The sequence below is a fragment of the Vanessa atalanta genome, chromosome 9, assembly GCF_905147765.1.
Source record: "Vanessa atalanta chromosome 9, ilVanAtal1.2, whole genome shotgun sequence".
Taxonomy (NCBI): Eukaryota; Metazoa; Arthropoda; class Insecta; order Lepidoptera; family Nymphalidae; genus Vanessa; species Vanessa atalanta.
The window spans coordinates 12052810-12079568 of NC_061879.1; the positions used below are offsets into that span (position 1 = coordinate 12052810).

The 26759-nt window shown below is 34.1% G+C and overlaps 3 protein-coding genes across 6 annotated transcripts; 2 read left to right on the forward strand and 1 right to left on the reverse strand.

Moving 5' to 3' along the window:
• Positions 1 to 198: 198 nt before the first annotated feature.
• Positions 199 to 9398, reverse strand: LOC125066333. 3 transcript variants are annotated; one of them, XM_047674379.1, is made up of 7 exons: positions 6450 to 9398; positions 5009 to 5068; positions 4527 to 4857; positions 3732 to 4421; positions 2880 to 3031; positions 1224 to 1397; positions 199 to 939 (listed from the first exon to the last, which is right to left on the reverse strand). In XM_047674379.1, the coding sequence occupies exons 1-7, from the start codon at positions 9143 to 9145 to the stop codon at positions 792 to 794; spliced, it is 4251 nt and encodes a 1416-aa protein (XP_047530335.1). In that variant the 5' UTR covers positions 9146 to 9398; the 3' UTR covers positions 199 to 791. The 3 variants fall into 3 exon arrangements, with proteins under 3 accessions (XP_047530335.1, XP_047530337.1, XP_047530336.1); XM_047674380.1 differs by lacking the exons at positions 199 to 939; positions 1224 to 1397 and adding an exon at positions 3526 to 3637 and having other exon boundaries at positions 2974 to 3031; XM_047674381.1 differs by lacking the exons at positions 199 to 939; positions 1224 to 1397 and having other exon boundaries at positions 2911 to 3031; positions 3728 to 4421.
• A 2111-nt stretch (positions 9399 to 11509) lies between these two features.
• LOC125066373 (DDB1- and CUL4-associated factor 8) lies at positions 11510 to 20912 on the forward strand. 2 transcript variants are annotated; one of them, XM_047674432.1, is made up of 12 exons: positions 11510 to 11819; positions 11888 to 12239; positions 12370 to 12569; positions 13272 to 13445; positions 13935 to 14110; positions 14444 to 14619; positions 15633 to 15813; positions 16147 to 16286; positions 16618 to 16689; positions 17563 to 17698; positions 18042 to 18161; positions 18899 to 20912. In XM_047674432.1, exons 1-12 carry the CDS (start codon positions 11702 to 11704, stop codon positions 19064 to 19066), a joined length of 2013 nt encoding a protein of 670 aa, XP_047530388.1. In that variant the 5' UTR covers positions 11510 to 11701; the 3' UTR covers positions 19067 to 20912. The 2 variants fall into 2 exon arrangements, with proteins under 2 accessions (XP_047530388.1, XP_047530389.1); XM_047674433.1 differs by having other exon boundaries at positions 11511 to 11819; positions 16618 to 16690; positions 17573 to 17698.
• Positions 20913 to 21588: 676 nt separating this feature from the next.
• LOC125066634 (glutamic acid-rich protein-like) lies at positions 21589 to 25925 on the forward strand. Its single transcript, XM_047674828.1, has 3 exons — positions 21589 to 21810; positions 23330 to 23534; positions 24071 to 25925. The coding sequence occupies exons 1-3, from the start codon at positions 21706 to 21708 to the stop codon at positions 24121 to 24123; spliced, it is 363 nt and encodes a 120-aa protein (XP_047530784.1). The 5' UTR covers positions 21589 to 21705; the 3' UTR covers positions 24124 to 25925.
• The last annotated feature ends 834 nt before the right edge of the window (positions 25926 to 26759 follow it).

The window sequence follows — 26759 nt, forward strand, 5'->3', positions numbered from 1 at the left end:
TACCTTAGACTCAGTTTTACCAAACCTGTATCTGTTACTATCATGTTATCTGGGCTCACCCAGGTCCCGGGAATTCCCCCTAAGTATGGAGGCATTGGTGTGCCGACCGTCATGGGGTCGCGGTAGCACGCGAAAGCGATCCCGTGGCGCCCGCCGTAGAGACGAAGAGGGTGCCGCTGGTTTTTTAGCGGGTATTCCGGTGAACCGGTGTGTTCCACATACAAGGGTATATGGAACTCACTACTTCCACGTGGGTAAAACACGTAACACGTCCACATAACAATCCAGTGAGATAAAAGAAAAGTTCAGTCACGGTAAACCGGCTTTTTGAACATAGTGTTCACATAACTTATATAGTAATTTATATGATTTTTTTTTTACTGATACTTTAAACGCAATGATTAACCAGAACAGCTATTATTATTTAAATAAAATATAACATTTTCGGCCTTTTTTTCCATTAAACTAAAAAGTTAAAAGACGGCATTGCAAGTAAATATATTTAAATTTAATGATTTTTGAGGATAATCAACCGTGAAATGAAACGATTTAAAAACTCTTAAGTGTGGCTGAAAATATCTGTGTTCGAATAAATAACTGCTGCAGATATAGATGTTGACTTGGTTAAAACAGTAACAGATTGCCAAAGTTGACAAACTAGTCGAGATAGTCATTACATATAAATTATTACTTTTGGACCAACCCTTGTAGACACATATTCAGGGGTGTACGGGTGTATACAGGGGTAATAATATTCTTATAAGGAATTGACGAGATATTTGTATATGAATTTATAACATATTCTGCCGAGCATACTCCCAAACGAATATAGCAGCAGTAACGTGCACATTCAGAGATCGAATGACTCCTTGCTGCGGTATTTCCACACAATGCTCCATTAAGGGCAGCAAGTCACATGGTATGCCTTCTTTTTCATGTCTGTAAAAATTTTATACAAATTATACAAAAAAAAACTCGTTTGTTCAAGGGTCATACATGTAAAGTTGTACAGAGGTTAGTTAGGGCAGTTCCCTACTGCCAGTCTAGCGACTGAATTGTTCAAATGGTTTTGTCAAAAATAATAGCAAGTTTGCATAGCAAGCTGAGATTGGACGCCGTGATCGGTCATCAGTATGTTACGACCACGCTGTTCATTGGAAGGTTTTGAATATAAACATAAATGTATATTAACAAGCCAAAAAATGGCAGTAAAATCTACATACCCAAGTAAGAGAAGAGTTTTCTTCGGAAATTTAAATTTTTGTAATGGTGTGCTGCTGGAAGTCTGTTCAGCTGCCACGATAGAATAGCCTTCAGCCTTCTTCTTCATCAGGTATTCCTTCAAAGCCTGCCCGGGACGCACTTCTTCAACGTTAATCCATCGTTCTGCCGATACACTGAAACATTCGTCATTAAAACATCTGACGGCCTTCTTATTAAACGTTGAAAATCCTCTTTCTGTTATCATTGATTTGACTTTGTTTGTCATAAGTAGGCGAACTCGCAAATGGAAACCACTGCCCATAGACATTTTTAAAGTTAGAAAATCTAATCCACCATCAACCTTGGGAATTAAAATGTTATGTCCCTCATGTCTGTAGTTAAATGGTTCACTTACTTCTACCAGAACACAACAACACAAATTATTGATGTTTGCAACACAAACAATAAAACAAAACTAATCACCCCCTAAACAACATTTATAGGCAAAGCATTCTTTAAATTAAAATTATTTCATTCGCTTGCTCTTATCTAGTTTACTTGAAGAGATTACTGCGAATCACATATATTTGTATACAAAATTACTCAAAGTATACATCAGAATAAAGAAATTATACGTAACATTAAACATAATTTCGCAGAAGGCCGATTTGTAGGACGAAGTGGGCATAAATTCTCGCGAGGTTCCGATGGATGGGTAGCCTCGAGCTATAAAAACACGAACCATGTAGGTAAAACAAAAGTATCGCCAGTATCAATACAAAGATTCGATGATTCAAAAACTAGTCCAAATCGAACACTTCGCTCGGCTCTTCTTCGCTCTTTGTCAATTGCTCGCCGGCCGCTCGCTCCAACGGTCGTATCTAAGCTTGACTCATTGTGTTCCAAGTTTGCGTTTTTGGCTGGAATCGGTGTTGTCACAGCCTGATCTTAGCTGGTAGAATTTTAGATGGATAGATTCTTCAACCTATATAATAATAATTTAATTCAAGAGCGTATCGTCATCATTTTATTAATCTTGCGTATTCTTGAGCTTGTCTATATTGTAAATTCGTAAAGATATCTTCTGTTCACAATTTCTATTTTCTGACTTCTTTAGTTTTATTTTTCTTGTTTATAATAATAACGAATAAAGCGTTATTATAATATTATTATAATGAGTGTTATTATAATTTAATTGCCACATAAATTCAAGTCTTATATCCTGTTATACTTCCGTTTTATAGATGTCTTGTCAAGTTCAGACTTTTCTCTTCACCGCCTTAGAACACTCTTCTTGTAATATGACATCCCTCCGCATACCATAGACATTGGTTCACTAATTACTGTGATTTATCCCCAATTCCACACATTATTACTTTTTCCACTTCTTCTAAAGCTGAACTGATTTGAACGAAAGAACCGAGATACTGAAAGTCACTGACTGCCATCATGGAAAAACTAGAAAAACGACAAAATGATACACCACCTTTTGAGCCCAATGCAAATTAGAACTTATTCACCACAGAGCTCGAAAATAAGTATAGACACAAAATAGGCACATTAAATTTCAGTCGTCCTTGCAGAAAAAGTGTATAATTAATGCGAAGATTGACGTGATCGTTTGTAAAGAAAAATTGCAGAGCTCATAGACGCATGCTCGTAGATTTTATACTAACCTCAATCCTTGGAACTGTTTGTCTTGCAAATGCCTCTTGTTGTCCACTACATAAGTCTGGACACCGAATACCTCACTGGTTCTAGCCATTCCTCCAAGGTTTGGTAGTTTATCGATAAGCGAAGCCACCACAATAAGATCACTTTTATTTTTCTAAAAATCGAATTAACTTAATGATAGTTATAATACGTGGCAGGAACATAAAGCAAGGTCAAAACTATTTAAAGAAAAACTCTTACAAGTCTACGATATCACTAGAATTAGCAGTTTAGAATTGGGTATAAAAAAGCTAAAAATCGTGTCTACTTTAAAGTAATATTGTGTTTACAAATTACAAACCCGTTTGCAAATATGCAAAAATCTTATAAAAGCGTGTATATAATCAGCTTCGTCGTATATTAGCCATGCATTTTCTAATTACCGTGTCTAAACTCGACCAACTCTGTCCTCAAAGGAGATTTCGCTGATATCGCTGAATTAGTGAACTTATTACCCCCAAAAATTCAAATAGTGCGCAACAGCGAAATATCCATCAGAATAGCTACAATATTTCTAAGGTGCAATGAGTTATTAACATGACCCAAATGTTTTTAAAGTAATTTAATGGCGGAAAATGGATTGAGAACTACAAGAATTAGAAGACTTACATTGTCAAGAACCCGTTTAGTTAGAAGCTTAACTTAAGAAGTTAAAACTTATGGCGTATTTAAAAGCCACTGTGTAAGACAGGATGTTCTGGAAATATACACTGGTCCCAACCTACTCGTTTGAGTAATGGGAAGAGCGTGTGAGGTATTACTTTTTTAAAATTTAAACACAATATTTTAATTACTAGTTAAATATTCTCACTTACTTTTTTCTCACTAGTATAAACGTCTATATCGATCATGTTCTTCCATGGCACATATTTCTTTTGAATGGTTTGAGCTTCTTCCAAATTATCATACAACCTATTTTGCTCTTGAGTTCGATTTGATCGTTTTTTAAACCAATTATACTTATGTTTCTCTTTCCATTCTTTGAATAATTTATCATCTGGTTCACCGGTTATACATTCACTTATGTCTCCAAGATAATTTGCCAAGAAATCGGTCTCAATAATATCATTGAAACCATCGTACATTTGCGGCACACCCCAATATATAGCAAATGGCGTTAAATCTTCGACTATATCAAAAATATGAACGAAATAATCATTAATGAGTTTCGTATAACTTTTGTCCTTTGCTTTTTCGGCCTCTTGTAGAGTTTTGGTTATAACATCTACACTGTATGCATATTTGTCGCAATCTAAAGTAGTACTCGACAAACTAGCCGTCTCAAAAAGTCTGGTTGATAAATACTGAGCGTACAATCGTGTACTATAGATAGGGCCCATTATATTCGCTAGGAAGAAATCCATAACGCATTCAAATTCCTCGTTTCGGCAACAACTAAGTTTGAATTTGTGCGTTACAACCCAATACAATATAATAAATTGCGATTGAATAGGCACGTTATTTTCTTTTAATTCGTTAAGAACATTTCCATTTATGATGTTACCCTAAAATTTAAATTTACCTTTATTATTACTTAAATAGTTAAAGAATATTGTTATTAAGCCATTAAATGTTTACAGAAACACATATAAAAAAATTCTAACCCTTACCTTATAATAATAAACCAAAGCAATGTACCACTCAAAGTATGTTTTTACAAGTGGTTGGTGAGGTATTTTCCCCAAGAAATTAAGGGCCCATGTCAAAACACTATCCAAATTAACTTTTCTGGATTTAAAAAAGATGAAAATCAAGCTTTGCACAGCAGCTTGTAATGATCGATCGTGAAGAGAGTTGCCGTAGTAACGTTGCTTATTTTTGAATAAATCCTCTACTTTTTTTATTATAAAACACGTTACTGTGTTAAGAATCTCTGGATTGTCAATTTTACTTAGTATTGACACTGCCAGCACTTTTATATGAGAATTAAAAATGAGTCCTCTGAAAACGAACATTGAATCAATTAAATTCACAAATATCTAGAAATATAATCCTTTATTAGGTTTTCTCAAAATTTAGGCGGACAACTAGATAGACAAACACACATTATAACTGCTTGTGATCTTCTCACAAGTAAAAGAAACATACTTACTCTTTATTCACACCATATTTTTTGTCTTGTAATATTTCAACAGATACACTCTCAGCAATTCTGAAATATTATTATAATGTTTTTAATTACACAATAAATTTAATTACTAAATTGCCTTACTCGGCAGTATTCGCTGGCCCTCTTTTGTTTATTTTTATTAAAAATAGGTATGTAGGCTGGTAAATATGCCTGATGACGACGACGTGATTGTAAGACATATCAACCATCCCCTACATCGCCACCAAATTTGGGTACTATGATGTTTCGTCCCTTTTACCTTATTCAATTTATTATATTTTAGCAAATCAATAAAACTCGCATACATTCGTGTACAATTCATCTCATATAGATTAAAGGTTTTTTTCTCTGACTAGTAAATCAAAAGGCTCTCTAAAGCTAGTGACGGCCACGTTGTTCTAGCGCGCCTATGACGTCAATAAACGATTATCAATTAGGAAAAGTTATGTGATCTGTTTTGTTTAATTGAATTAATGTTATTTCATTGTAATAATGCAATTGTAATGCTAGGTTTTCTAAAAAAAAAATTAACAACTCTTCTCCATAATACCTATAATTAATAATTTTATGCAGTTGTCTTTAAAACCATTTTGTTTTAACAACAGTTTTTTTTTAATTTGATATGTAATTGTTTAATAATACCTATATTTTTTTATTAGATTATTAAAAAATATACAGGGATTCGACGTATTCCCGTTAGAAGGTGATAGGAGTGATTATTTACGATAATTTTAACCCCCCTATGCATAATGCAAAAGTGAACCATTTCTGAGTTATAACGTTTTTTTAGCTTTTTTCAAAATAACTCAAAATACAACTTAAAAATTTATTTAAAAAAAAGTATTAATTTAAATCTCGTTTTTATTCAGATCTATAAAAACGATTTAACACTAGTTATTTATAAACATTAAAACGATAAATATCGGCCCAAATTTAAAAATGCGAGACGGAAAACGATATTAGTTCAATATTTTTTCGGTTGTTTGTCCACAGAAATGCCTTAAAAACAAAAAAGAATCGTTATGAAACCTGCTCTGCAGATTATTTTAAAAACATTATCGTTTTCTTAGCTTTCCAAAAATGTATAACAACTAGGAATTTATTTCAAAGCAACTGATATAAAATGACCAGGACATTGGTGGAAATTCGTATTCGAATATGAACGAATTCGGACTAAATGTCGCTCTTTCAAATTCCTACAAAATTAAAATAAAAAACAATACACAATGTAAAAAAAAATAAAATATTTAAAATAAAATTTAGAAACGGAAATAGTTCAGTAGCTATTAACACATTGTGTAATTTAGCCTAATTAAAATTCTTGCTCGAAGTGACTTCCCTCCTGACGGGAATACGTCGAATTACCAATAATCCTGTATACGTGCATTATCTAAGTATAAAAGTAACAATATTAATGACTCACCTGTGATCTTTCTTTGGTACAAAACCATAGACTAGAATTTCACACAGCACATAGATCATTTGACTATATGCAGATACGTTAATTTCATTCATTTGCTTTACTAAGCAGTACAACGGTGTATTCTTAATAGCAGCATACTCCAATATTTTGTTAGAATACAAAACAACAACGTTGTTGTATTCTGGTCGCACTAGTAACGCATCCTGTGTAATTATGATGACAAATTCTTGAATGCATTTCATATACTGACCATTAGATTTTAATTCTTCGATTTCTTTCCATATCGTGTTCAAAAATTCCGTTACATTGAATTTAATATCTTTGTTATTTATTATTGACGGAAGTATTTTGTTTACTATCTTAAGTATCCATTTTAAGCATCCATAGCCTCCGCTATCTAATACATTGTAAATATAATCTAAAATGTCACTATTGATCTTATAATATGTGTCGCTCAATAGAAAGTGGACTATTTCACAGGATTTCTCATAAAATAGATTTCGTAATCGGCCACTATTCTCTTTGTGTATACTTTCATTGAATTTCACATCTTTTACCATGTTTATGAATGTATCTACATCCAGTACTTCCTGATCATATTTTTCTACCAAAAAACGTGCCTTCAAGCATGTATTAAGAATAAATATACTTAGAGATTTCTTGGTTAAATCAGAAATAGTGCTATTTAGAATCAGTATTGTAGATTTATACAATTTAATTAAGTAATCATTTTCATTAGTGGTATTAATATGTAAACTCATACAATCCAAGCCTTCAAAGAGCAGGGTAATCTTTTCAATATCAAATGTGATATCGTTAATGAGTAAAGTTGCAACATATTGTAATAATATTTCTAATGTTGCCGGTGCACAGTCATCCAATTTTTCATAAAGTGCACACTTATATTTTATAGCTTTCTTATAAAGTTGCACTATGAAAATTACATCATTTAAGCATTCATTTTTGTTAGAATATTGTCTGTAGTTTATATCCTTTATGTTTTTAACTATACCAGTTATCAATTTAATGAAATCAGTATTATCATGACCTTCGAAGTATGTCACAGCAAAGTCTATATTCATGTGTGAAAATGGTAGCAGTTGCAAAAACTGTTTCATATCAGGTATGATAAGTTTATTTTTAATGAACTCGGCTAATGGATTATTTGTTGCAAAGTCCAAATATAAGTGTGGATATATATTCATATATTCCTTCCATGTGAACTGACAACAATTATTTCCAATAAAATATGACATATTGACTTGAATGGCTTTTCTTATTACTATATTGTTGCAAGGTATTTTTAATATATTGACTATCATTTCCATTAGATTCGAACAATCAATATCTAATAATCCTTCATAACAGACTTCAGATAGGGTAGTCGTCAAATTATATAAAGGTACAGGAGACCATTTTATCAACGGAGCACCTTTAAGTACACTTATTAATGAATCAGTATCATTTAAAGTATTTTTTAATTCCATTTCGAGAGTCTCATAATCAGAGTAATTTTCAAATAAATTTATATCATTAATGGCATCAAATATAGACACAGCTTCCAATTCGCTAGCAATTTTCAATCGCATGCGATACTGTAAACATTGATATCGCACCTGGGCATTATCATGACGCAAGCCAATGTAAAATGCACAGTTCAACCAACAATTACCAATACCTTTAACAGTATCAAATAATTTCAAAGATGGCAAAACAATATTGCTCTGTTTCTCTTCTAAGCTGTCTATTAATATAAAATAATTATCCCAGATATTCTTTAGGGTAATTTTATTTTTTCTATCCCAAATAAATGTAGTTGTAGTTCTTATGTTGATATTTTTTTCGCTAATAAATGCACAATCAATTGCTCTTTTAGCTAAATATATTGATTTTTTCCTTTGTGTATTATCTACATCTTTATTTAATAGTCCTGAGAGGACAAAATCCCAAAATTCGCTATGAGTAATTACATCAGATTCGATAATGTTTTTGTTTGATTTATCTGCAACTGGTAGATAATAATTGGAAAGGCAACATAGCACTTGCAATGCAATCTCACCTACATTTTCTTTAAATTGTCTTAGAGAGTTCCATATTCTGTCAAGAATGTTGTACCCTGTGATGCCCTCAAAAAATTGTGGCACAGCATGTGTGAGGAAATATACTCGTAACTTATCATTTTTACTAAAAATGATGTTTTCTAAAGGAATATCAAGAAACGGCAACATAAGCTTGCTGTTGCTGAGTATGACTGCATCTAAAATGCTCACGCAAATTTTTAATTGTAGCAGTGTAGTTTGGAGGTTTTCATTTTCATTGTCAGTTGTCAATGTTACTTTTGGAGATGGTAGATACACATCTGCGACTATTTGTTGTAACAGATGTTCTGATTTATTTATAATACTACTAGGGTGTAACATTAGTACCATTTCTATAATTTTACAAATGATTTCGACGTTATCTTCGTTCGCATTGAGTATAAGTTTTGCGACAAAATTATATTCCTCATCATTATTACACTCACTCTTTTCACGTGTATTGATTAACTGCTTATACTGCAGCAAATTAATGAAATTCGATAGATGTTCATTCGTAAATGTACTTCGATCCATTATATTTTTCGCTCTATCATCTATTATGTCTTCATCTAAATCAAGTAAATCCATAAAGGATAATATTTCTGTAGCCGGTTGCATTATGAAGTTAAATTATATATTGAAAAAAAAATTAAACGAATACTCTATAGAGTTTCATACGATCGTTAAACGATAAAAAATGCAGTTTTATAAACGAACAACAGAAAAAAGAATAAATATAATTTATTTGATAAAATAAAATGTGAACTTTGTCTTTAGAGATATCAGTTGTTCAATCAGAATTCAGATTCCAGAATCAAACTGAACTGAACTGAATCTAATAATCAATACTTTCAGAAGTTTCAGACCTGAGTGGGAGTAACTGTCAAGTGTCAAATCAACGCTACTATGATGGCAGTGTAACCATAATGTGAAAAATAATTTCGCAATATCCACTGTGCTGTCAATATTTAAATATTTTTACATTTTTGGAAAACTGTAATATAATTTTATAAAGAAGTGGTTTTGTTACAAGGTGTTGGATTATATTTTTACCTTTTGATAAGTAAATAAACTTGATTTTATGAATTTAAAATAAAAATAATCCGTATTGGTTTTTCGCTAATGCTTGGGATGCTACTTCACACCGGAACATAATTGTTTCTTTAAAAGCCTAGATTCGTCCCAATATGGATTACTGGCCTCATCTTTAGACTGGTACCTTTCAATACGAGTACCAGTTCTTACCACCGTCCAACGTCGAGCTATTTGAAGTATTAACAACCCAATAATAACAAACGATTTAGATCATTAGTAAGCTTCAGAACTCTTACTCATAAACTCTTTGTGTGTTTTCTACCATCTCCTACCCGTCTAATTATAGGCCTATTCAAATTACCAGTCCAGTTATAGCCATCACCTCCTTGTTCTCCAACATAATGGAGTCCATTATTAACTGCCAGCTCTTGCGGTACCTAGAGGAGCACCAGCTGTGTAGTGACCGGCAATACGGTTTCCGTCGGGTCGCTCAGCTGATGGTCTTCTAGGTTACCTGACACACAGATGGGCGGAAGCAGTTGACCTCATGGACTCAACTGCTTCCGCCTGAGGCATTACGTAGCAGGCAGTTTGGACATAGCCTTCCACCTTCGATAGAATCTACATTCCGAATCGTTGGTGGTAGCGTCACTTAATATAGTTTTCTAAAATGATGGTTCTAAAGTGCTTTTAAAAGCCTACTTGAATATAGTATATTTTGATTTTGATTATATCGATGTACTAATGTATCAATTTAAACATTCACTTGGTGTTAGGGCTTTGTGCAAGCACGTCTGGGTAGGTACTACCCACTAATCAGATATTCTACCGCCAAACAGCAGTACTCAGTATTGTTGTATTCCGGTGTGAAGGGTGATTTTGCCAGTGTAACTAAACTACAGACACAAGGGACATAACATCTTAGTTCCCAAGGTTGGTAGCGCATTAGGAATGTAAGAAGTGGTTAATAGTTCTTACAGTGCCATTTTCTGTGGGCGACGGTCATCGCTTACCATCAAGACGAGCAAATGGGTCGTCCGCCAACCGATATTATTAAAAAAAATGAAAAAAAAGTAAAAATAAATTTAATATATGAAGGAAAAATTCTCTTAATATTGGACTGGATATATATTTGTACTTAACTATTGCACAATTAAAAATAGATACAAATATTTTAAGGAAATAATATTTTATTTAGCTATTTCCTTTACTTATTATTTAACGTGTTGTTAAAAAAAGATTGAAATATATATTTTTTTAAATCGTGATTCCAAACCGTATGAAACGTAAATGTGATACGACAAAACGACATTAAAAAGATACCTCTACAGTATTAGCATTAGATGAGTAACATCTGACATTATACCTTGGTAATTAACAACATTATATTTATCCTCTCGGAAAATGGATTGGTACCATCTGATGGCCAACACTAGCACCGTGCGCGCTTATTGGTCAAATTAAATAGTGCGCGCTTACTGTTACACAATTCCGTCCTTATTCACGAAATCACTCCCATAGATTACAGGAAAGCAAGAGGAAAGATTTAACATACAAATGATATATATTAAGTTTTACTTCTTCCGTGTTTGAATTGTCCACAGACATACATTATTTTTGTTTAATTATTCCATGTGTTATTAAAGTGATAATAAAATAAAACGTCTTCATAACGTACTATTTTATTTATTTGCGTTTGGTTATTACAAAAAGTTTGGGATATTAATAATAATATGTATAAAAATATCCATATATTTATTACCACTCTTTTTATTCAAATTTAAAAAATCAGTCAAAAAATATTTAGATAATCACTAAAATTATATACGCATCCGCTCTTTTTGGTTGTTAGTGTTTACAGTTACGGGTTCAGAAACATATGACTTGATGAATATTTTGAAACATAAATATTATTTCTGTCTCGGTCTCTGTCAATCTGCTTAATTAAAGCTCCTGCCAAAATATATAACTAAATAAATTTACACATTAGGTCGTGAAAATATTAAAAAAAATCCACTGTCAAACTTAGTAACTATTTTAATAACTAATTATGATTTCTAGTTCTAGTTTTTAATGGAGTAAAAGTGTAGTATAAATACGTTATCAATAACTTAATATAAGATATTAACGTAAGTTGAAATGGAAGATAATTTTTCGAACGATGACGAAATGAAGGATTCTTCTGTGAGTCCTAAATTTGGGGGTAAAAAGCTTAAATTAAACGATGGGAGTTCGCATGATAGTCTCAAAGAAATCGGTAAATATGGTCTTCTGGTTGCAATAGTAATTGTGACGTATAAATTAAAACCTTTTGTATTTTACTAGCCTCCGGGAGTAAAGATGAACAAGACGAGAATGTTGATAGTGGGGTGTCAGCTGACAAATCTGAAAGCACGAGTAGCGACGATCGAGCTGTGTCCGCCGTAGAGGGACCGGCTAACGAAGTCGTGAACGCAGCCCCTTCTGGCAGCAATGTTGGTGCTATTCTTCTTGACATAAGACGTTCGAGGCGATCGAGGAACTACAGAAAACGAAGAACTCCTGACAGAGATTCGGGCAGTGATAACTCTTCTAGAGATTCAGATGATTTATCAGCTGAAGAAGTACCAGAATCTAGCAGAGCAGAAACAACAGATGGAGAATCAGCAACAGATTGTACTAATAGTTCACCCAGTGTGTAAGTTAATATACATTAATTTGCATTTATATGTAAAACAAATATGCAGAACACTCACATTCCTTGATAAAGTCCTTTTATTATAATATTCAATAGAATATAATTTAACAATTCTTTATCATTGATATAGAAGCAGTTCTGATAGTTCATCAGAAAGCAATGAGAGCTTAGAAATTGAAGGCGACGAAGGAGAGGGTGCACCACCTAACTTAGATACAGACAGTGATGATGATTCATGGCTCTGGAATAATCGTAATAATGAAAATAAGGGTGAACCACCAGCTGTACTTTTTAAGACTCGACCAAAACATTCATATTTGATTTTAAGAGGTAATAAACATAATTGTATATTATAAATAAAGATCATAATTGTATATAATAAATAAAGATAATAGTGAGTGTATTAATAATGCAATGTACAAAAAATCTTGATACAATTGATTTGGTACACACCATAATACTACATAGTATGAAATAAATGAGATTTTTTTTCAAGTTTGTTCTTCTATCTAAAAGCTGCAAATAAACCCTTATTGTAACTTTGTGAGGCCAAGATGTGTAGCTACTTTCGCTAATATATTAATTTATAACCTTACAAAACATATGTAAACTGTTGTATTTTTTATATATTTAATTAAATCTTATTATTTCGATTATTGATTGTGCTTTTCACTATCAAATTCTTTAATAGAAATTGTTTATTTAATTTTGGTTTAAACCAAACTTTAATTAAAAGTTAAGAAATATGGTGTGATTTTTTTTATAATGTTGTGCAATAAGGTTTTATATTTAAGTATCTGATAGATATTTATTTCTCTATAACAAGTGTTAATTAATCTTACATATATGGTTCTTATATATATTATGATTAATTTAATAATGCTGTATCTTCTAATTACTAATGTCGAATGATGACAAAGAGAGAAATGATCAAATCTGTGTTTAAATAAAACCTGCTCAACCTTGTTGTACAAATATTACATATGAATTCCATAAGTAATGTATGTAAATTAAATATGATTTATTTTGCAGAAATTATAAATCGTGAGCTCGGTCTGACATTTCCTTGCGGCAAAACGATACAGAATGACGTGATGTTTGAACAGAAGTTCTATGGATCACTTCATGCAGTTTATAGACTAGAAAAGTTACATAGCCTTTTGAAACATAGAGGATGTGTAAATTCAATAAATTTTCACCCAGAAGGTAATTCAATGGATTTTCATTTGGTTTTCTCCAATGGTAGCTGTGATTTATGGGGAAGGTTGAAGTGTATAACTCATTAGGGTTTTATGTAAATTGGAGGTCAGATAGAAACTTGGTGACTGGGACATTTACCGGCACACCCCATAAACTAAGATATAGAGTAATTTGTAGTACAATATTTAATGTAAGGTACTGTAGCAGGGCGAATTTGGGATGCATAGCTAGTTTAAGAGATTGATATAAATATAAAAAAGTACATGGAACTTAGGCATTCTTGTCTTGCTCTTTTAATATTACAGTATTTTTTTTATATAATATATTAAAATGTTGTTTGGGTTGCAGTATCTATGTTTAGTCCATGTGAAAATAAACCAGAGTGGGTTTGTACTTGAAATTCAGCCTTGTCAATTGTTTGTGACTGAGCTGGTACTATATTTTTAAGAGCAGTTTATATGAAACACAAAAAAATCTTTCGATTTTTTTTCTCAGGACGGCTGCTAGCTTCCGGTTCTGATGACACAAACGTCGTGGTATGGGACTGGGCGAAAAAGATTCCACTGCAGATAACCAAAACTGGGCACAAGTCGAACGTTTTCCAGAGCAAATTCTTGTATCTCAATGCTCAGAGTCAACTCAATATCGCTACTTGTGCTCGAGACGGCCAGGTTCGTTAAAATCAATTTTTTTTATGCCAAAATTGTTCTCTTGTGTTTAAACCGGTTTAATTGTATTAATTTTGGATGGTGATCATCGATTTAAACTTTTCAAGGTTCGGAGATAAATTGAAAGTTGTTTTGGTTGTTTTTGTTGTATGATATAGATAGGTGGTCAGGCTAATCGGCCACCTGGTGGGAGGTGGTCACCACCGCCCATAGACATTGGCGCTGTGAAATACATTAACCATTGGTCACATCGCCAACGCGCCAACGCGCCAACGCGCCAACGCGCCAACGCGCCAACGCGCCAACGCCCTCGGCCAGTAACACGCGCGCGCGCAGGTGCGGCTGCTGTCGCTGCCGGCGGCGGGCGGCGCGGGGGAGGCGCGGCGGCTGGCGGCGCACGCGCGCGCGGCGCACAAGCTGCACGTGTGGCCCGGCGACCCGCACCTCGTCGTGTCGGCCGGCGAGGACGGCGTCGTCATGTGCTCCGACGTGCGCGCCGACAAGGCGCTCAAGTGAGTGCCCCGATACGCATAGGATGTCGTAGATATTACGTCCTATGTGCCATTCATAAACCAAACCAAACTAATCTTAAGCATAATAAGCGCCGGAGGGCTAGCACTCGTCTGGCAAACTCTCACCGACGCTCCCCCTACCTTTTTTTAGAGTTCTGGTCACCTGTTTTCCAAGACTTGACCATCATTGTCAGAACTTCTCCTGACACGTGACACTCGAAATTTTTACACCCCTGGCTATTATGTATCTCTCCTCAAAAGCAATAAGCTAGAAAAGATCGAGTCCCATGTTTGCGCATTCAGCAGTCCACCGAATCTTGACCGATGTACGATTGTCCGCACATGCACATTTGTGAAATCCATTTTAATATCAACTTCCAACTGGATTTGTTCTACAGAATTTCCTTGCTGAAGGTGGCCACTGCCGTTCAGCATTTCTCATTATCGAGTATGGCATTAACCACGATATACAGTGAGAGGTATTGGTCTTTGGTCGTCGTAAGATCATGGCACTGAGGGCTCCTTATGGCTTACCCTTAAGTTATGTACCGCGCCGTATACAGAAGCACCACACTGGTGTCAGATATCCGAATACGAATTGTCAGCGTCAGATGACAGTGTAGACAGGCGACTGGTCACTGGTTACCTACTTTCCTCCAAAATCACCTTCAGATTAAGACACCTACTCAATTATCCGAATCGCTATAGTTCATAATTTACCGAGGATCAGTCAGATCCTGAAAAGTTTCTTGGGCTTCGAAAAGGACATTGATCGATTAGTTCCCCCCTTGATTCGCTTAAATCTTTGCCTAATCTCGAAACTAGTGAAGAACTTCGTCGTCCCATGCTGGTTTCAGCGATATCTAATGAGCAGCCTTTTTCACTCCGAACAAACAAATGTACACACTCTGTGCATTATGTGTATTCGTCAAAATATGAAGATCTTTGAAAAAAGCCCAGTTCGGATCTACGGCGGCAACATCATATTAAAACGGGAACCGTCCTCATTCCAGACTGATCCACGTGAAGTACGCGTCGACGAACTCGATCCCGCTGTACAGCGTGGCGGGCCACCCGCTGCGGCGCCACGAGCTGCTGCTGGCGGGCCGCGACAAGTTCGTGCGCGTGTACGACACGCGCCAGCCCGCGCTGCCGCTCGCGCGCTACCGGCCCGGCCACTTCCACGACAAGGCGGTGAGCTCCTCCTACTCCTCCCTGGGTGGAGCTCTGTTACTATTTCACGTATCCAATATTACAAATTGTTTTGTAATAATACATCAAAAAGTATTAAATTAAATTTAAAAAAGTAATGTGATCTCGTAAGGATAAAACTTATAAGAATTTAATCCAGCAAAATGAATTGAAATAAAAACAAAACACAGGACAGTTAATTACCATTCCTTAATTGCTTTGCACCTATCAAGGGTCAGGTTTCAAATAAGGATTTGACCTAGGAATGTTGACAAGATTTCAATTACTTGACCGAAAATTTCATTTTAGTTAAATGCGATTATTTACTATTTTCAGAATAAAGATGCAGCCCGCAAACTTAGGTCTACGATGCATCTAACCTGCGCCATTTACAACCATGACGGAACGGAAATATTAGGTTCTTATAATGACGAGGATATATATTTGTTTGATGCCAAGGAAGATCTGTATGAAGAGTAAGTATTGATAACAATATCGCACACATATAGCCACGTATGTACACACAATCCACATACGCCCACAAACACATGCACACCAAATCTGCACCCACACAAACGTAGATTCGTAGGCGCCCAATAATAAACACACACGTACGCTCGGGACCGCACACTCAACGCTTACAGGAGGACTTGCGTTTCGTTCATATATACAACAAAATCAAAAATAAAAACTACGAAAATTCACACTAAATGCCCCATTGAACCTCTTGAAAATTTCCGACCCGGTACTTGAATTCTGTAATAGCGGTAATTATTATTTTTATTAACCATAGCGTTTTAATTTCAGTCACTCCGGAAATGACGATAAAGATGGATACACGCATCGATACAGCGGCCACTGTAACAGCGCCACTTTCAAGGTTTGTTATTTTTTATGTGAACACATATTCAGATTACTTCAGGGTGTATTTTGCAGTCTAATAGGCGTCATTTTTTTTTGTATGTGGATATGTTACACTTATTAAAATAAAATATCAGTTTATACAGGTTGTAAGACTTATTTGTAGACGAGACCTGATTTAGGCTTAGGTACTCTGAAATATTATGTCATCATAATTAAAATTAAATATTATTTTGACATTAACACAAAAGCTCTTGTTTTATAAAAATGGTTAATTGTTTGAAAAAAAAAACTTTTAATAAAGTATACTTTATTTTTTATCTGAATAAAATATAAGTGTAAAAACTTGTTGATATTCAATCTTTCTTAAATTTGATTCAGTCTGTACAATATTATAAAAATATTGATTAGAATTGATTTTTTATAAATATGTGTTCCAATACTGCCATTGCGAACAACAGGACACTGTTGGTGCGCAATAAATTACTTATATTAATTACAAGCTAAATCCGCGACCTTCCCTCCTGATGTTTATAAAAGTTTGTAGCACACAAACTCTCATTTTACCCCTTTAAGTGGTAAATTAAAAAGTAGCCTATATCCCACTCCCACCTATTTCATCTAATTTGGTTCAGTGGTGTAAGCGTGAAGAGGTAATATAACGAGTTACTTTTGCATTTATAATATTAGTAGGCTTTCATCAATAATTATTTTATGTGGATAACTTAATTATAATTGTTAGAGTTCCGGTAGTCCATTCACATAGCATGTCTTTTATTGATTTATTTCATGTAGTAGGAACTATGTTAAATAAAGCAATGATATAAAATTTTCGTTTATAAAATAAATAAAGAATATAAAAATCTAATAGAATTTGTTATTATTTTTTTCGGTGTACAAGGGAGTCGCATTCTTTGGACCCAAGAGTGAATACATCGTATCCGGTTCAGACTGTTCCTACATTTATATGTGGGAGAAGAAGTCTGAGGCAATCGTGCAATGGATGGAGGGAGACAAAAAAGGAGTAGTGAGTTATCTGTTTACATTATTAAAATTTATATTTTTAAGGAGTTAAGTTTGGGCAGTTTATAAGCTAAAGACATATTCATCTTTAAAATGTTGAATATTCTACAAATTTATATAAAGAACATAAATAATAAAAGAACGTAATAAAAATATGTACCCACCCTCGTATCAATAAATATTTATTTCAGATAAAAATATTCTTTATTAAAGTAGGCTCATAAATAGCACTTTTGAATCGTCATGTTACTTATTACTTATACAGGTATTGAATTAAATGTAAAGTTTCAAAAACTTTGATAAAAAATATGAACCCTTTATGCTACATTTAAATAAATCATTTTCAGGTTAATTGTATAGAAACTCATCCCCGCTTCCCCGTCATGGCGACGAGCGGACTAGATAAAGATGTCAAAATATGGATACCTAAGCGAGAAGCCGACCCAACGTACGAGGGAATGGAAAAGGTAATTAATATAAATTTACTATCTATACTTATAAAATAAAGGAGAAACATACTGGGATAGCCAGTCAGTCAGCCACAGCTTAACCCCTTGAGTCTGAGAAAGTTGGAATTTGAAACACAATGTATATTTTATAACGCGACGAACTCACGTTATAAAATAAAGGGAATGGTGTTCTTATTTTTTGTATTATTTTATACGTACGAAGTCGAGACGGGTCGCTTGTAATTTATAAAAAACGATAAGTAAGGTTTTTATAAGGCCTATTAAAGTTGAAAAATACTATGCGAAATTTCACGGGTACTTAATACTATACTTGTAATTCGTGACAAGTCAGGTGCCGACATGACCCAGTGGCTAGAACGTTTGCCTCCTAACCGATGATCCCAGACAATCCCCACAAAATTTTCATGTGCTTTATTTCTGTTTATAATTCATCACCTGCTCGGTGGCGAAGAAAAACGTCGTGAGGAAACCTGCATGTTTCAATTTCAACTAAATTTGAAAACCCGCATTGGAGCAGCTTTGTTAACAAGCTCCAAACACAGAGTTATTTTCGCATTTATTATATGTTATTTATTATATTATTATATGTATTGAGATGTGGTATGAAATAACGTCAATCCTTAGTTAAAACTTTATAAGAAAATTGTTCTCAACTTAACAATTACATGTTAATTCTGCGACGGGTCAAGTCTAAACAAGTCGAAAATTATGATAAAAAATAATATTAATTTCAGGTGGTACGTGACAACAGCGAGCCGAGTCCTTTGTTCAATGATTTTTTACCTACACTCTATAGTACGTGGCACGGCGGGCGACAGTTCGGGCTCATGTCGGAAGACGACTCGGCGGCTAACTACGGCGGGAACATTGAATTTGATGGAAATGTCTGCACCGCCTTTTAGGCCTTGTAAAAACCTCCTGCGCAATTAATTACTTATATATTTATTATGATTAATAAAATAATAATACACTCTCATAAAGGAAATAATCCAGATTCCATTAGACCCAAGATTTAGTTCTTAAGACATGTTTAAAAAAAAGTAAAACGGATATTCGGCTAGTCTATACATATTAGTATAGAATTTTGTCTTTTTAGACGAAAACCATGTTTTTTTTTATTTATTTATTAGTATATATCTACATATTCGATTAAAACTAAACAAATTGGTGTCGTTGGTAATTAAATAGTTGGGAATTTACATCGAATAGTCACTTTTTTTTCTTTTTTTAAACTTTAGTTTCAGACCGTGAGCGTAACATAAGCGCTAAGTTAAATTTAATTATTACATAAATTTTAAATACTTTGTTTTAATATAGATAGATAAAAGTGATGATAATTGATTGGCAGGAGGTTTTACGGTTAAGACAATGAAAGTCTAATTGTTAATAATGTGAAGTTGTGTTTTTTTATTTAAATAATTATTTGATGTTTACATAAAAGCTACAAGAATAATTATATTCTCATTACTGATTTACATTACCATTTTATATTTGTAAATATTACACAGAACCATAAAAAGTTATCGAATATAATTTTTAAAAAACACTTTCAATAAAAAATAATCATTGATATCTATTTAAACTTAAAATTTATCATAATTATTTTCCCATTGAGAAGTCTTCAAACCTATTCACACTTAACTACGGCACGGTTCTGTCTAAACATATATTCAAAAGTTAACTATTATACAAAAACTAGACGCAGCCTAACGTCTATATTGACATTTTTAATATTTAAAGATTAGGCATTACATATTTCAGGCAGGTGGACAGGATTGAAACAAAATAATTTTTGATATGTTATTTCAGGTCATATTAGGATTTCGAGGAGTCAATCATAAATTTTAAAAGGAATAAACTTATCATTATCAGCTAAAAATATATTTATAATAATTCCTTTGACTGCTCTCTTCCGTATATTCATTCGGATTTACGTCTTACTAACATGGGAACAACCAATTTGTTTCATGAATTCATCATTATTCTGAGGTCTATATCTTAATTTTCTAAATCTGTCTACATTTAATACAGAGGCCAAATAACACTATTCAAAATATCATCTAGTTTTAGTTCTACATGGACATCTACATCGCGCCGCTTAGATGGATGTTAAACATCCAAAACTGATTTGAATTGACTAACCATATATCTTTCAGTTTTCTTAGTTAATTTTAATTGCGTTTATGATACGCTGCATTAGTTGATTTTTCGTTAGTATGGTTGTTTATTTTAGTTAATCCAGCGAGTTATCATTCAGGGGCTTCTTATGTCAAATATGTATCTAAGAGATACAAAATTACAATTTATAAAGTCCACGTCATTAACGAAGTTCTTTCTTAGCAAAATATACCAATGCATCTGCATGTTACTTATATATAATTCATGTCGTATAAATAGTATATTTGTAGCTAGTGTATCACATGCTTTATGATAAAGTGATCTATGGTCAATGTGATCGAAATCACAAAGCTTGGTCAAAACTTTTTATTAAAATTGAGTTATATACTCATATTGTCGTTAAGTTATAAAAATGAGAGTTATATTTTAAATATTGTAACTTTATTCACTCATGGAATATGAACGTGGAAAATCTTATGCCTGTGATATGTTTTTAATTTGTGAAAATGAATGTGTAGATAAATTAAGCCCTTTTGTATGTTCACTGTGCATCATTTAGTTTTTAGGCTAGTTTCAATAATGTTAGATGATTATTTAATTTTCCTATAATTAAACTTGCATATTACAATAGTAATTGTTTTATTTGAACAATCATTGTTACAGGAGTCTAAGAAGGCTATTTTTTTAATGTAGCTTATTAACTAAATATAGGCATTGTTCTTTAACATTGTGAAGCAATTTGTAAAATATTAATAAAAATAGTAAAATGATGTTAAATTCTATACTCGTTTTATTTACCTAAAATACTTTAGTTAATATTTTAACATTTTAGAACAACACTTAATAAAGTAAATTTTGTACAACAATATATAATATAGTTATAAAAAAGTTGTCTTTAATACACAAACAATATTCCACATTTTACCGTTGCTTTTAATAACAATAGCTATAGAAGATAATAAGTTATTACAAGTTTTTATTTTCCCGCTCTTTTTGTTACCAATTATCCGATTACTTCACGTCGTATTAAAAAATATTAACTCAGACTTCCGATACACCGGAAGTCAATACAAGTTCACTTTATTGTACTTTAAATATGAATCTGACTAATATTTCATATCTTCCAAAACGATACTTTAGTTGTTTTTCAAATACTTAATGTTTGTAATATCTGTATTTTAAATTTCTGACATAATTTATTATTTTAAAAGTTTTTGACCACATGTTTCCTGTTATTTGTTAAATGGCCGCTGCTTTCGACCAATGAAATGCGAGGCGTGTAGAAGCCCGCGCCATCTTCGTTTTCAAACTCATCTCCATCTCGCCCGCCCGCTCACTCGATCAGTCAGTCGCGCGTCGGTTTAGGGCAGCCGTATACCTTACTTGAGTATTTCTAGTAATTAATACAAAAATCAGAACAATCATGAGCTCCAATGAAAATAACAGTGAAGTGGCAGTAGACAAGGTAGGCGATGAGAAGACTGGGGACGCTAAAAGTGACCTGAAAGGAGCCAAAAGGGCAGCAGAGGTGAGTGCACATGTCAAATTGTATGTATTCGTTTTAGACGCTCGCCATTTTATTGAACGTTATTATATGGGCCACATATGTGTCTTCGATAAGTTTCAAATGCAACCACGTGTTTGACATGATATCTGGTTTGCCGCTAAAGTAGGAAACACTCAAACCGGCGTATTTTTGGACTCTAGTTCTAACATCGCAGCGTGTGAGGCAATCGATGAGTCAGAGCATTGGTGTTTCATTATGACTTTCGTATTATAATATCACAAGTTTTTAATGTAGACAAACAGTTACCTTTGGCGGTTCTAAGTTTTGTTTACTCGTTTTCGATACAGAGGCATGACCTTGGCAGAAAAAAAAACATGGCGCGAGAACGTACGCTGTCTGTTTTATAAGACTATATCAAATGAAATAGACATACATTCGTAAAATTGCTTTAAGGGGCATATTTATTATTGATTTTATTGCGTAGCATTAGCTATTTTTAACCTCCTATCTTACCCAGTTTACATTCATAGTAGCGTGACGCTACCGTAGAGTAACATGGCCGGCGTGTGAATGTCACTTTAGATACTGTAACGTCAAACAATTATCCTAGACAAAGCATTTTTATTCTAAACTATTTTCATTACAATTATATAATGTAAAAATTAAGTAATTAATATGTAATATCTACGATGTAATATTCTCATTACCCTTTCTCTACATAGAGATGTAGTCAATGACCCGGCTTTATTTGCATGTAGGTGTTTTCTATGTAATTTATACTTCCTTTGTTTAACCACATTGGTTAGATATAAGGTAATAATATACTTTTACAATAAGTGTATATTGGTAACTGTAGTTTATATATTTACATAGTTTGGACGGAATTAAGAATCTGAAAAGGTCTATCTACTGTCTCTGTCGCTCAGCGTAACCTAAATTTACGCCAACGGGCGCGTATCAAACATAACCTCAACGAGTAGATTACAAATATCTTTCAATGCGTTCGTCAACATTTTATTCCAACCACGTGATTATTTATAGTAATTGCAAGTATTGCTTCGTTGTCGTTTTGGCGGTTTAAAGGTTCTACGTCATCGTTCTTGTTATGCGCACTGACCGCCATCCGCTCAATGATGCCACAGCAATATAGGCCGTATGGCGCCGGCCCCACATTCAGCGTCTCTTTCCCTCGTACTAATAACCCACGCTTCTTTATTGTTACGAATCCTTGTCACCTGCGTTTCATTATCTTGCACGTAAGCTGTGTTCACCGCATTTGTAAATTGTTACACGCTAACAATTCTGTTCTTGGTAGTTTTGAAAATTATTATCTGGCTATTAGCCAGTTATGGTAAATTAGATTATTCATGTGTTGAGGTAGTATACTATCATTGAAAATTGATTCAGAAGTCTTACGGCCAGGTAGCATATCTCAGAATAACGTATAATACGTTGACTGCGTTTAGATTTACTGGAATTTACAGAAATAAGTTGTTCAGCTTTCGAAATAAGATTCTATTAAATGTAATATTTTGTTTAGGAGAAAACAACGGACGCGAAAAAAGCGCGAAAGGAGGAAAACGGAGGCGGTGGGGAAGACGAAGCTCACAGTGACGAAGATGATTTGGAAGGATTAGGATTTGAAGAGGGCGACGGTGAAGAAGACGATGACGAAGAAGTTGAGGGTGAAGAAGGCGAAGAGGATGAGGAAGAATTAGGGGAAGGAGAGGACGACGATCTCGAAGGTGAACTTATATTTTGAACATAACCCGATCATAATAATTATCGGGAAATTTAAAAACGACTGCCTTAGGAATTTATTCTATTAATTTTGGCGCGAAAATTAAAAGTGCACCAAATTCGTTTTTTTTTACATAAATAGGTTATTATCAGCTTATACTTTTTAAATTATACAAAGTTTTAAATATAGAGTAGTAATTGTAAACAGTGCTTCTCTGATAGCACCTTTTATTCATTTTTCTATAATAAATAGCAAGTACATGTTAACTAATATAACTGCTAATAAATAATCAGCTTACTGCTTTCCCTTTCTCTAAATCAAGACAAGACGGTCGCGGTAACCGGAGTCGACACGTTTTTACAGTCATTGTTATATTCAGTGTATAACGGGTCGAAGAAACCCTACAACTACGGCATATAGTTTGATAAAAATATATTATGGCATTTATAAAATATTTTATCTGAGATTCATTCAATTTTTTTTTTTTAAATGCATACCTAAATGGGGTACTCTCAAGTAAAACTAAGATATTTGTTGCAGATGAAGAAGTAGAAGAGGAGTTATTAGGTGAAGAGGAAGAGGATGACGCGTAATACGTCTCGTGCCTCTTTTTAAGGACAATGTCACAGTGAAGTAATATAGTGTATGTGACGCCCCGGACTGGCGCGGCCGCGCTTCGCCCCAACTGACTCGCAAGCGACAGCCCCAACACACAACAGGCGGCAGTTGGGAACACGCGTGGCCGACATCACTCCCACCTAAAACGGGTGCACTTCTATTTGAATGACAAAACACGTAATTAAGTCTAATTCAATGCAGAATAAAAAAATATCGTTTAAGTTCGGTACTGAAGCTGTATCAATTTTTTAAAGTTCACTGCAACAATTAATTAGTTAAGACTTAGTAGAATACTGTTGAATTTTGTCATGAAATGTACAAATGTGTTTTCGGAAGTAAACTTTATTTCTAAGTGAAAACCCAATCTGTATTTAGGTTAACCTGTAAGCCCAAATGGTGAAGTTGTGATATTTTTCTATTTACAGTAGCATAATTATTCACATTGTATTGAAATATAGAAATAACCCGGCCCGGCTGTATTAATTATTAATATAGAATAAGCAATTAAGTCACAAAGCTCAATTCTTCATTTTCCTGTTGTTGATGAGAGTTTGTGTGTACATATTTAGTGTAAGGGAAGCCTGAGAGTTTTATGCTCAGTAATGTTAAATAGTGTGGTTATTGCATTCATTCAGATGCTCCTGTTGTTTTCAATAAATTGCGGTTTGCCTTTCCTATATCTCCACTGCTTCGTCGACTCTTTACACTCCTACCGCATAGTAAAAATAGTTTCAAACCTTTCATAAACATTCAGAACTTGAGGAGTTTGGCGGCCGACGTTGAAGTGTATCACTGAACTCTGCAATCGCAAACTAAAGACATATATTTGTTGCAAATATTAGAAAAACATCACAATTTTGCCATTATCTCGAGCATATCGCGCGCCCGCCGCCCGCTCCCCTAACGACTGATAAAGAGAGCGCGACGGCCGTCGCGTCGCGATAGCGACGCTAACATCTAAAACCTGCCTGTAATTTTGTCCATATTGTTAATTAGGATAGCCCCCGCAGTTCGGTATTCCATCGTTTGAAGTGTGGAATAAGAGATTTCTAGGTTAAAGAGAATTAGTATGTAGGTTGGTACGTTATATTAGACGAAGGGACGCGACGGGAGTTCGCAGCGAGGCCGGTAGGGAGGGCGAGCGGCGTCGGTCCCCCTCCCGCGAGCGCGTGGCCTCGTTCGATTTGCCGCGCGCCGGCTTGGGTCCCCGCGCTCTCCACCCCGCCGCGCGTCTGACGCGCCTGGCCCGCACCAAGCCACGGCAACGCGTCGTGTGCGTGGAAAAACACTCTTTACACGCGATACATCGCCTTCCGTCCCACTAGAGCCGGAGCGGCGATGTATGATTAGAGTGCGTCCACCGAGACGCCGATCACACCGTCTATCCACCTTTCGAGCTCGCACCGGCCCATACCGGGCGCCGGACGATTCAATAAATACAAATCGTGAATGACTATATTTTTTTACTTCACCCGGCGCTCTTGTGAGATGGACGAGTGATTATAATATTATACATTTAGCAAAATTCAAATCGATACGAATACTTGACCTTATTTTGATTAGAATTGACATTGGAATGAAATAAAATTTAATCATATTAATTATATCGTGTCGCCTTTCGTTTATGGTAAGAATGAGCTGTCGCATGTGTACGATGTACGACTAATGTGAATACCTTAGTACGATTTTTATTTATTTGTGATGTTGAACACTATTGATTTTCTACGATGGACGAAATGTAAATACAACCGATTTTAAGTAAAACGTTATTTTGTTTCCTCAGCCTATTTATTTGTCCCTAAGAGGTTATTAATGCGTTTGTGTAACTTTGCAACGCTGAATCTGCTAGTTTGATAATTTTAAAGATGGTGTCGTAATAATAAATTGCGCCATTTGTGTTGTCTTGTCTTTCAATTGATAAGTGACTTTACCATTGGATAAGATACAAAAGATAATGCGATATATCTTCAAAATTATAAAGTTCAATGCTCTGTTCCAATTTTATTTGAAATAATTCATTGTGCTAATTGTGTAAGCACTAAGTCTGTATTTTATTTATTTACAAACAATAAAGAAACGACTACCTATTGATTAAAATGCACATTAATAAAAGTTCAACACTATAACTTTGCCGCAAATGAATTAAAATATATGCACAGATAAAACAAACATTTTGCTTACATACCACTTAAAGTAACATTCAATGCTAACTTGTATAGAGAATAATATTTTTACGCGTACTAGTTTCTTGTCTTGAAGCTTGTTTGAAAAGTAGCATTCATTCCATTCTTTCAATCATTTCACAAAAAAAGATATACTATAAAGTAGCGACATCTATTGTAACTAAGTGACATTTCTATTTAATATTTTCCCATAGGCAGATGTCACTACTAACTTTTACTGTTTTACCTATGCTATACGCTATCGATTTTTATTAAAAAATAGCGCGAGTTTTAAATTGCGATTCGCAAATAAATTATTCATAATATATGTAAGTCATTGCAGTTTTATAAGCAGTAACCACGTATGTATCCTTTTTGTTATTTTTTTAATATTACACTCTTATTGATAATGTTTTTTTTAAATATAATTGTTTCAATCGGAGACATTG